General features: G+C 30.8%; 1 protein-coding gene across 2 annotated transcripts in view; it reads left to right on the top strand.

The window, feature by feature from the left end:
* Positions 1-12,841, top strand: part of LOC127731069 (polyribonucleotide 5'-hydroxyl-kinase Clp1-like) — a 70,591-nt gene that overhangs the window by 11,193 nt on the left and 46,557 nt on the right. For both annotated transcript variants that reach the window (XM_052239920.1, XM_052239919.1), the window contains exons 4-11: positions 680-805; positions 2,272-2,385; positions 4,249-4,276; positions 6,397-6,567; positions 9,060-9,149; positions 10,457-10,557; positions 10,978-11,128; positions 12,665-12,745. In XM_052239920.1, coding sequence (XP_052095880.1) covers positions 680-805; positions 2,272-2,385; positions 4,249-4,276; positions 6,397-6,567; positions 9,060-9,149; positions 10,457-10,557; positions 10,978-11,128; positions 12,665-12,745 — 862 coding nt within the window. The remainder of the gene's footprint in view (positions 1-679; positions 806-2,271; positions 2,386-4,248; positions 4,277-6,396; positions 6,568-9,059; positions 9,150-10,456; positions 10,558-10,977; positions 11,129-12,664; positions 12,746-12,841) is intronic.

Raw genomic sequence — 12,841 nt, forward strand, 5'->3', positions numbered from 1 at the left:
CCAACTGCAAACCAACTACAATTACAGGCTCCTGACTTAGGACAGGAACATACAGAACAAGGTAGAGTTGAAATAAATCATGGTCATTTGTAACACACCTTTCCATAACGATCAACCATATCATTAAGGCTTCTGTTTAACTTCTGAAGGGATGACTTCAACTTTACCAATAGGAACTCTTGGGTCAGTAGCTTCCTTATAAGCAGCAACCCTCTATCAAGGAAATCATGATAAGGAAATACAAGCTCTTGCTAAGGTTGGGTATGAAATATCATTTTTCTTTGTGGTTTTCATACATACAGCAGTATTAAAACTTTTCTTACTTGAGGTTCCCACACAGTGCACAGTATAAAGACAGTTTTAATATAGTGTTCTCTATTGTTCTTTACAGTGGAACCAAAGTACATATAAATAATTGTTCAGGGTATTTTTCACTGAATTATTGTTGATAATTAAAATACAATAGAATTGATTGCCGGTGTCATATGGTATTTTGACCTCCTTGTAAAGTGAACTAGGGTCAATACCCACCTGTATTCTGTATGGAAAATTCACCCCAAAGTATGAAATTTATAAATTGTTACCAGCATAGGTCAGCTAACTTAGAAAATCTTAAAAGGATCACAACTAAAATTTAAAACAGGCATAAAAACACAATTTGACCTTAACAGCTATGTATTTAGAAGGTAGAACAGAAGTTGCATACATTGCTGAAGGCACTCCAATGACAGTTTATGTGAATGTCCATGCAGCACTTGAACAAATGAGACAAAAAGCAGAAGAAGAAAGATCAAGAGGACCAAGAGTAGGTATTTACTATCATATAAAGAACACCGGCTAGAATAAAGTATAGTTTTTTTAACTTTCATAATTCTCCATTGAAATTTTTATAATTGTATATACCAAACACTGAGAACATTCTCAAAAGAAACAAGCATAAGGCAAGAAAATAAACAAAACAAAAACAAAACAATACAGAAATTGCAATCGGGAAAAGAACAAATGTACAGGTGTTTTGAAACTGTTGGCAGGTCCTACTTCAATAGTTAAATGTCCTTTTTTTACAGAAATTTTCTTACTTTGACCTCACTGTAAAGTGAACCAGGGTCAATAGCCCTGTTATTCTGCATGGAAAGTGATTGTTTATGACCTGATAATGTGCATGTGCTAGGGAAAATAGTCCAGCCAAAAAGTTGGCCTAAGCCTCAAAAATTTTTATTAAATGAAATATTCATTATGATATGTTTTATTGACATTCTATCAATAATATATAATTTGTCATGGTCAATTGATGAAGATTCAGAAAAATAAATTTATTTGAAAGTACCAAAATTTCTTTTAAATTCCTACTATTTTAGCTCACCTGTCCAAAGGACTAGTGTGAGGTTTATCCATCACTGGACACGTCTTTTGTCCAATGTCTTGTGTAAACTTTGTAAAACATTTTCTCTTTTTCCAAAATTTCTCCTCTAAAACTGCTTAGTGAAATGAAAACAAAGTTAGCCTGCTCCTCCTTAGAGGTTCTACTTAAAATATGATTCCAAATTCATAGTGATTAAACCATCAGGGTGGCTATTTCTAGAATACAGCATAGTAGTATAAATTCTTAGAATTCAGAAATGGACCAGTTGTTCAGTAAAGGGAATTTTATTAACATAATTACACCTTATGTAAGAATCCTGGGTTTTGATTGGTTGATAGCCAGTGTATTTTTCACCAATTTACTGTTATCAAATGAATATCGTTCATTTTTTAACGCCGCCGGGGTATATGCAAAAAGGATATGCCTTTTTTACCCTCTCTGCCATGGTATTTGCCAAAAAATACTCTATCCCACTGGACGCTTGTAACGTCACGATCATCACTGCGTTTTTGAACGTTAACATTCGGTGTAATTAAACAGATATAGCATGTTCTTAAGGGGTATTTGCGAAAAATACCAGTCTTGAGAATGAATTTCCCTCGCCTTAAGGCTCGCGAAATTTAACATTCTCTCGACTGGTATTTTTCGCAAATACCCCTCCTTAACATGATATATCTGTTCAATATACTATCAGATACTGACACAAGAATGAATGTTGTTTATAAAATTACTTTTACTCTAATTTTGAGTCCCTTTGAATATAAGTCAAATAAATAACTTCCAGTGTGCACTACAAACACAATATTTGTTCAAAGAATCTCAAATTTGTAATCAAACAAAAAGACCATGCAAAATGATCATCAATCAGGTGACATCATATTTTGATCAATGATTTTGATTATTTGTAGGTAATGGTTGTTGGTCCTACCGATGTTGGAAAGAGTACTTTATGTCGTCTGTTGTTGAATTATGCAGCACGACTTGATAGGGCATCTGTTTATGTTGATTTAGATGTTGGACAGGTAAACATTGTATAACTTTTGTAAAGTACAGGTTATCATTTGCACAACTATTTGACTTCTAAGATTATACGATAGAGACCATCTATACATTGGATGAAATTAACTACAATATGCTAATATAGAAGGGGAGAAATAACATAATTAGATAGGAGATAAATTTTTAAAAGTTTGAGAAAGAAAATTTCCTTGCAGTTAAGACTTGACCTGAAGTTCCTATTTTTGCATTATTTTGGATTGAAATCAATGAAACATGTATAATATGACTTGTTTATTGTAAAAAAAAATAGCTTTTGGTCAAATAATTCTATGATTTTTCAAGTTTTATTGGTTTTCTTATGGTAGCCTTTTACAATTTAGGCAATTGGTATATACTCATATAAGAATTCCAAAATCTCACTTTATATGCAATTTTGAACAAGTTTAGCAAGTTATCCAGCTGAGGGATATATAAATTGCTCTTAATAATATATTTTATACCACAGAAGTATGGTTTATACCAAAAATGTCCCTTTTCCAATTTGATGAAAAAAGGGGGGACAATATTCTCAATTATGTCTTAGGTTTGGACTAATATATTTTTATTTAATGAACAATCCCTGATATACACATGACTAATGGTAAGAAAATTATTTTCCTAGTAGAAATAAACAAATAAGAACCATGATATTGAAAATGAAAAATCACATATTAGCCATTGGTAATATCCATATGCAGTTTTCTTTGCAGAACCCATATAATACTACCAGTCTAATTTGAGCTTAAAATCAGTAAAATGGTGTTTGGACTAAAGCTTTATAGGTTTTTTATTGCTTGAAATAGATCATTAAATGAATTTAAGTAATGCAGAAGTCAATATAGCAAGTTTGGTTATGTTATAGGTGTAACATCACTAATTCGGGCCCGGTTAGAAAGCACATACCAGAAAGTAGTACATATTTAACACAAAATAGCTCCTACGCATGAGTGTAACTTTCAAACTATGTAGAACATTTTGTTAATTTTGGTATCAAATGAAAGCTGAATGACTGGTGATCATTGTAGAATGCTTTTTGACTTATAATTTTGAATAATAAAAAAATTGCATGAAATTTAAAAAGGAGGGTACATTTTGCCTGTTTGTCAGATCTGAAGTACCTGTTTAGGTAATCCGAAGTTCCGGGAACTAGTTCTCTCTTATATGCCATTAAAGGTATGTTGATTTTTTCTGTACAATACATCATAAGGTGTTGCTTTGACATGCAATGATTGTCACTTTATTTGAAATTAAGACAAAAGAGCTGTGCCTGCTTGAAATTGAGGAATTTGACATAGAAAGCAATGGGGCGTAAAATTAGTGGTGTACTTCCTAGAAATGAGCCATTCTGTTTATATTCACAAATAAACATCTGAATTAATAGTGCGTTTGACAGGCAATTTGTTTTTTTTTTCAAACCAATCACGGTGACATTGGTCAAGTTATAATAGATGATTGATTGATTGTTGGTGTTTTAACGCCACTTTTAAGCGCCACATTTGGGCTACTTGGTGGCGGCCAGTTTTTATTGGTGGAGGAAGCCGGAGTGCCCGCAGAAAACCACCAATCTTCGATAGGAAAATTGACAATCCTAGTCAATTAAGATTGGAGTCGAGTGCACCCGCACGAGCAGGGTTCGAACTCACAACCTCAGTGTTGACTGGCTATTGATTATAGTAGTAGAACTACTTAGACCACTTGGCCACCGAGGCCCCCAAGTTATAATAGAAGCCATTGATAACATGACAGTGCATTTATTAAAGAAAGAAATGTTTTTTCATACAGAAATTTATAATGGACCATTTTTTTACAAATTGAGTTTTTTTTTATGAGTTCTGTTTGTTTTGTAGGGAGAAGTGTCCATTCCAGGAACCATAGGTATGTCATTGATAATAGAGAAGTGTACAATGAAGAATATTATAACTCTTTCCCTAACTAGCTGGTTTCCATGAACGGTTGCTCATCTTTTTAATAAACATGTGGTTAGCTTTATTTCAGTTCTACATTGATAAAAATTTAATTATGACACAAAATCTTCCTGCTTTCCTCTGATTTCAGGAAAAATGCAACCATGCCTGTTGACATCAGATAGAAAGAACACAATATGTTTGCCTTGAAGGAGAAAGATAACATTTGCAGACATATCAACTAAAATTCATTTTGGAAATAGATTGTGTAAACAAAATACTAAACATATTTCATGTGATATTATATTTTTCCACTCCCCAAATTTAAATTTTAGGTTTTTAAAATGCTTTGCAAGCTTAGTAAATCATTTTCAATTTATACAGGAAGAGGGGCTTTAGGCCTGATTTTGGCCTTAAGAAAATAAAGTTTGTGAGAACTATTTCGAATTTACACCTAATGTTTGGAAATGCATAAAATAAAGAAATATAAATGATAATATAAGATTTTTTATGTTATGACGTCACAATTACGTCATTATATGCACCGTTTTCATGAAAACGAAGAAAACTGCAGAATTTATGCAGTTTTCCATCATTATTTCTTTTGAGGAAACTTCATGCGCAGCTGAGAAACAGTTATATAATTTAAGAGCAGCTTTATTATAACATAATCTTACCAAATATAAAGTTGTTTCTGACGTGCACACATGCTTTTCCAATCCAATATATACTTAAATATTAATGTAAAACAAGGAAAATCAAGAAATTTTACCATAATATACAAATTTAGTCATGGTGTGTTGCCAAGGTAACTCATTAAATGTGAAATTTGTTTTTAATTTCTGAACACCTTGTACCTTAGTGTAGTTCAGACAAATTTAAGAGTATGTATGGTAACTTTTCAATTTGCACTAATATTTGGGCCAAATAAGGGCCTTATTGTCCCTACTCCTTTAACATCAGTGACTTTTTTTTTTTAAAACTCAATTAAATTATCTCTATTGCACAATCGGCTGTATAATAATATTCTTACAGAGACACCCACAGTATCAATGATGTTAATATACTTTGGGTATCACTGTAAGATAAGAATATTATTATACAGCCGATTGTGCAATAGAGATAATTTAATTGAATTAAAAAAAAGTGTTTAAAGGAGAAATATTGCATCACAAATCAATGCAGTGTAGAATCTATGAATATTTGTTTTTTCAATCATCATTTTAGTTTTTTTGATTAAAGCATACTATTACTTATGTCATGTTGTACCAGATAAATAGACATGTAAGGTAAACCTCAGGATCAAGGTTCCAGAAACTGGGAGTAGGTTTGACAAGACCCTTAATATGGCCCCTTTATCTAGCTAATATTTCAGGATTATTGGTTATTTTCACAATGAATCATAGCTAAAACAATGATTAGATAGAAATAGGTCTTTTTGATGAAAAGCTATTTATAAGAATTCTTTTCATTGTGTCACAAATACCACAAATTTTGATTTTACATGAAATTCAATGAAAACAAGCAAATTTCCATTGGTTTCTTATGACCTGAAAAATATATCTCATTAATCAACAAATAAGATTTTTTACATTTTTTGGTATAAGAAACTACCTATATGACTTGAATATTTAGTTTGTCGAATCCTGTGCTCCATGTTTCCTAGGCCTGAATGTGATTGAAATCTAGACAATTTTGTCAACTCTCTAATGTAGGCATATTTTGGGTGTAAATGTAAATCCTTATTATCTAGGTTAGGCATGAGGGGTCACTTGTCACATTTTCAATGATAGACAGACAAACAGATAAAAGAAGGACATGGTCTGAATGCAACATTAGTTTTCTGTAATTACAGGTGCAGCAGTTGTAGTAAAAGACCTGCAGAGATAAAAGGCTATAGTATAAATGCTCCATTAGTTTTCTGTAATTACAGGTGCAGCCATTGTAGTAAGACCTGCAGAGATAAAAGGCTATACTGTAGTATAAATGCTTCATTAGTTTTCTGTAATTACAGGTGCAGCAGTCGTAGAAAGACCTGCAGAGATAAAAGGCTATAGTATAAATGCTCCATTAGTTTTTCTGTAATTACAGGTGCAGCAGTCGTAGAAAGACCTGCAGAGATAGAAGAAGGCTATAGTCTGAATGCTCCATTAGTTTTTCATTATGGTCATACAAGTCCATCATCCAATTACCCCTTGTTTAAAATGTTGGTATCAAGAATGGCTGAATGTGTTAATAAAAAAACAGAAAAATCAAAAAAGTGTAAGTGATACATTTTGTACCTGTATTCGAAAATTTAAATTAGAATAAACATTGTCTATTATTTTGAAAACTATAATAGATAGAGAGAAACTTATATAAAGAAAAAAGATCAACAAGACAAGATCTACAAAAAAATGAAATGGCGGAAATCATCAGAGGACTGTTATTATGGAGTTGTTGCTCTTAAATGATAAATTTTTATCATTTTTTTTTTGCTCTTTTGCCTGTTAACTTGAAATTATAAAAGATTTACAGAAACTTTAAATGGCAAAACTGATTAGCAAGATGAGAAATATAAATAAGCCATCATGGATAAAATCTGAAGTCGACTCCTTAATGGAGTTATTGCCCTTTAAAGATGATTTTGGTATTTGCCTATTATCTTGAAAAGTATAATAGATACAAATGCAGATAGAAACTTTTAAAAGCAAAAATGATCAGCAGGACAAGATCTACCAATATTTTAACATGACTGAAATTGTTATTGTCCTTTCATGATGATTTTAACCAAATAAAGGCCATTGTTGAAGATGCAGGGAGCAACACAGGCTCTTTAGAGCTTCTAGTAGTTTAATCTTAACATGTCATTTATGCAAAACATACCTATAATGATGACCCATTTTTGTAATAGACCTTGTTGCTATCAAAGATATGTTTGTTAACAAAAACAAATTATTGCTTGATCTTGACTTTAACATAAAAGATATAAATGAGAAATGAATGTATTAAGATGTAGGTCAAAATCACCCACTTTTTGCTTTAACAATTACAATTTACTATCCAAATTGTATCTACTGACAAAATATATATTTTCACTTTGATTGATTTTCGTTTGCCTATTTCTTGCCTACCAACACAAAACAAATTTGTGGAAGAACCAATGAATACATGGAACTTTACTTCTTTCCCAACTCCATTATTGATATGGTAAAAATATAGTATTTTAGTAAAAATGCCTATAGTGTAAGAAGACATGGGTCCTGTTTTAGCACTTTAAGTACTTTGAGCTAGGTATACCATTTGTTATTTTAAGACTGATAAAGATAAAAAGAGGTAGGCCAGAGTAATGTCCTTTTTATGGGTAAAAATTGCATAAAATGCAATCAATACACTTATGATACTGACTTGATATCTACATCTTCCAAGGTTTATCACTATCATTATTGGGAACCATATGAAACTTTTCCACAGATTCACTTGAAGGTTACCTGTCGATTTCAACTTTTGTAAGTTCTGTTGTCCCATTCAATAAATACAATAGCTATTGTGATCTGTGTAATTTATTCACTGGGACCTTTAAATTTCTTCTAAGAGAAATCTATCACTCATTGATTAATATGCCTGAGTAAAAAAATCATCTTCTAAATAAATAAAAAAAATACATATTTCAACTAAAAAAAATGCATGTGATGTTGTTTTATTCAATGTCAATAATATATTTTCAATCTATTCCATTTAAACACTGATTTAATCATAAAAGGTTGATTTCTGACAAAACTTTTAGCATTGTTCCTATTGAATATTGCATTTTTTTTTATTGTTTTAGTTTAGTTGCAGAATACATATAAGAAGACCTTAATTTAAACATCTTCAATATCCAGTTATAATTTGTCAAACACACAAAAAAAAAAAATTTCAATAGGAACAATGTTGAAAGTTTTGTCAGAAATCAATTTTTTATCATTAAATCAGTGTTTATATCGCACAGATTGAAAATATATTATTGACATTGAATAAAACAACATCACATGCATTTTTTTTAGTTGAAATGTGTATTTTCGTTTATTTAGAAGATTATTTTTTTACTCAGGTAAATTAATCAATGAGTGATAGATTTCTCTTAGAAGAAATTTAAAGGTCCCAGTGAATAAACTACACAGAGAACAATAGCTATTGTATTCATTGAATGGGACAAAAGAACTTACAAAAGTTTAAACAGATAGAACAATAGGAGATGAATCTGTGGAAAAGTTTCATTTGGTTCGCAATAATAGTTCAAACAAAATAGTACAGTGAAGTGATCATTCTTTATATCCTATCCAGTCAATGCAGCAATGTCATGCAATTTATTAATGATATATTATATACTAAGATATTAAAGTTATAATATGATGCGTATTTAAAAAAAAATAAATTTTAATTTAAAAAAGTAATGCATTGTGTATGAATCTGTTATGCAATTATAAAACTACAAATGTACAATCATGAACAAAGGAAGATAACTCCAAACACAAAGTTATAATTTTCCGTTGCTAAATACAATTCAATGTTTTATTTTAGATTCACAAAATTGCCAAAGGAAGGCAATCTTTCCCCTTCAGTGCTCATAAGCGCTTTGATTAAATAATTATGAAAAGCCTCTTTTATCATTAATTACTTTGATAGTTAAATTGTGACATTACACCATGTTAAATAACAAAGTACAAAGGATATTGATAATTATTTTTACATATTACTGACAAAATTAAACAGAAGGAGTTTATTTTTTGTAGGCAATGTAAGTGGTTGTATAATTAACACAGGAGGTTGGATAAAAGGAGCAGGATATGATTCTCTTAAACACATTGCTGGATCATTTGAAGGTAAGTAAATACACTTAAATCACTTAAACACATTGCTGGATCATTTAAAGGTAAGAAAATACACATAAATCACTTAAACACATTGCTGTATCATTTGATGGTGGGTAAATACACATAAATCACTTAAACACATTGCTGGATCATTCAAAGGTAAGAAAATACACATAAATCACTTAAACACATTGCTGGATCATTTGATGGTGGGTAAATACACATAAATCACTTAAACACATTGCTGGATCATTTGAAGGTAAGTTAATACACATAAATCACTTTAAACATTGCTAGATCATTTGAAGGTAAGTAAATACACATAAATCACTTAAAAACATTGATTGATCATTTGAAGGTAAGTAAATACACATAAATCGCTTAAACACATTGCTGGATCATTTGAAGGTAGGTAAATACACATATATATCACATAAACACATTGCTGAATCATTTGAAGGTTAGTAAATACACATAAATCACTTAAGACATTGCAGATCATTTGAAGGTAGGTAAATACACATAAATCACTTAAACACATTGCTGGATCATTTAAAGGTAAGTTAGGTCAACACCTGAACTCACAGTCATAAATATTTTCAACATAATTATCGTACTCAGACTCAGAAATCAACCAATCAAAATACTGGATTTGCTGTTTCAAGCAAAAGTCGACTCGAGTACTGAGTAAAGTTTTTTTGACTGAAAGGCTGGTAAGATCATGGTCACATATACTAACGATAGAATATAATTTGGGCAGAAAATTGGTTTCTGGAAGATAACTCAAGAAACTTACTTTGGTTGGTAGATGAAAGATTTTTAACTTTCCTCAGTATTATCAACACACATCTATTTCTTTTGAAGACTATTTTTGTACAAATCTAATTGATATTGTTCTCTTTACAGTGGATGTAATTCTGGTGTTGTACAAATCTAATTGATATTGTTCTCTTTACAGTGGATGTAATTCTGATGTTGTACAAATCTAATTGATATTGTTCTCTTTACAGTGGATGTAATTCTGGTGTTGTACAAATCTAATTGATATTGTTCTCTTTACCGTAATTCTGATGTTGTACAAATCTAATTGATATTGTTCTCTTTACAGTGGATGTAATTCTGGTGTTGTACAAATCTAATTGATATTGTTCTCTTTACAGTGGATGTAATTCTGGTGTTGTACAAATCTAATTGATATTGTTCTCTTTACAGTGGATGTAATTCTGGTGTTGTACAAATCTAATTGATATTGTTCTCTTTACAGTGGATGTAATTCTGGTGTTGTACAAATCTAATTGATATTGTTCTCTTTACAGTGGATGTAATTCTGGTGTTGGGACAGGAGAGGTTATACAGTGAACTGAAAAGAGATATGCCAGATTTTGTTAATGTTATTCTTTTACCCAAATCTGGTGGTGTAAGTTACTAAAAGATAAAAACTCAGGATGTTACTGCGATGTTGTAAATATTCTAATATGTGTAATAATTTGATACCAAAATCGAACAGTTTTTTACAAGTTCAGTTTTGTACTAATTGAATATTTAAGATGAAAGTTTGCAGTATTTTGCTTTCTTTTTCACAAGGATATTATAGAATGCAATGGAAATTTTATAGCACAAACAAAAATTTATGGTTTGAATCTTTTGCATAAAACAGTTAAAAGCTAAAGAGTGTGAACAAAATAAATAGATTTTATAGATAGTGAAGTAGAGGTGTCATTACAAAGAAATTGTGTGATCAAAAACAATAATGCACATTATAGTTTTGCAAATTAATGAAGAATTTGAAGGCATTGTTTTATGTTATACATTATTATCATTTGTACACTTTTTACAGGTTGTGGAAAGAAATCAACACCAAAGAAGTGATTCCAGAGACCAAAGAGTCCGGGAATATTTTTATGGACCAAAGAAAAATGGAGACGATTCATTCTTCCCTCATCCAACAGAAGTCAGTTATAATGATATTAAATTATATAAAATTGGAGGTAATATATCAGTTTGTTTATTGTCTCGCCTGCAACAAAGGCACAGAAGGTGAGATATAGGTATTGCTTTCTGGCGATTTCGGCGTCAACAATTGTTAAGTTTTCTGCTAAAGTTAATTTGTTAGGAACTACTTGTGATAGATCAGTGATATTTTCTGTAAAGTTGCATTACTATCAGTACATACCAGTTTGACATCTATTTCAAGGCTATGTCACCTAGGGGATAGTCCAGTGACTTTGAATTAATCAGCAATTTCCAATGTTAAGTTTTTCTGCTTAAGTTAGTTTGATAGAAACTACTTGTGATAAATCAATGATATTTTCTATAAATTTGCATCACTATCAGTACAGATCATCTGACGATTATTACCAGGCCCTGCCCCCTAGGTCATGGTCCAGCAACTTTCAATCAATAAGCAATTTTCAATGTTAAGTTTTATGCTTAAGTTAGTTTGATATGAACTACTTGTGATAGATAAATGATATTTTCTATAACGTTGCATTACTATCAGTACATATCAGTTTGATGACTTTTTCGAGGCCCTACCCTCCAGGATATGGTCCAGTTACTAAAATAAATTAATAATGTTGCTGTCCATCAGAATGTGTTTTTGTGAATTTTCTGCCAACATGCGAGACAGATCTCTGTGTCAACAGTTTATTGTCAAACAGAAGTCAGTTATAATGATATTAAATTATATAAAATAGGAGGTAATATATCAGTTTGTTTATTGTCCAACAGAAGTCAGCTATGTTAATTTTGTAATTTGTTACACATACAAAAAAAACTGTAATGATATTAAATTATATAATTTGAGTGGTATGATATCTCTTTTGTTTTAGAGTCCATGTTTATTGCATCCTTTCTTTGGTGTCTTATCATGAGAACGATATGTAAATGACATCTATATAATTTGTACACACTATTAAATATTCATTAATTGTTTGAAGACGATGAAATATGATGCATTTCATACTCTGCAAGATGAAATCCTTTTACCATTCCATACAATTACTGTGACTTGACTGTTAGTATTTCCCTCTATCTCAAGCAGTTCATTAAAAATCTGACCAACTTGTAATTATTTTCATTAAATCAAACTTTACAACTGGTCAGTACTAAACTGCTCTAGGAGAACACCGGTCTAGTCATCAGTGTTATAAGTGCAGGTGCAAACATCAGAATTAGCTTAGATTTCCACTAGAGTATTTTAAGTTGAAAAACTTGTGCCATGAACAAAGAAGGTATAATTCTAATTTTGCTGATTCTAAAATGCACAATGGAAATTCAAAAGGTTCTATTGAACAATATATTAAAACACATAGAAATCATAAATTTAATCATCAAGTCTTTTGTCATAGAAACAGAGATTTCTTTTAATTTTTAGGAATACTCGGTACATTTTTCTAAAATTAAAAAAAATTGCATATTTATTAATTTTTATTCTTTTTGGAGGTAACATTCCATTCCTTAAAATAGTGAATGTAAAATGTTCTTTAAAAGAGCAGTTTGAGTGTTTTGTGACAATATTTTAGCACCTGCCTTGCCAGACTCCATGCTACCTCTAGGAATGAAGAAAGAAGATAATAAAACCAAGCTAGTGCCTTTACAACCAGGTAAATATTCTGATAGTATCTTATTCTTAGCGGACTTCATTAGTATAAAATTAAAAAGATGTGGTAAGATTTCCAATGAGACAATTATTCACCCGA

The sequence above is a fragment of the Mytilus californianus genome, unplaced genomic scaffold, assembly GCF_021869535.1.
Source record: "Mytilus californianus isolate M0D057914Y unplaced genomic scaffold, xbMytCali1.0.p SCAF_2, whole genome shotgun sequence".
In the NCBI taxonomy this organism is placed as follows: domain Eukaryota; kingdom Metazoa; phylum Mollusca; class Bivalvia; order Mytilida; family Mytilidae; genus Mytilus; species Mytilus californianus.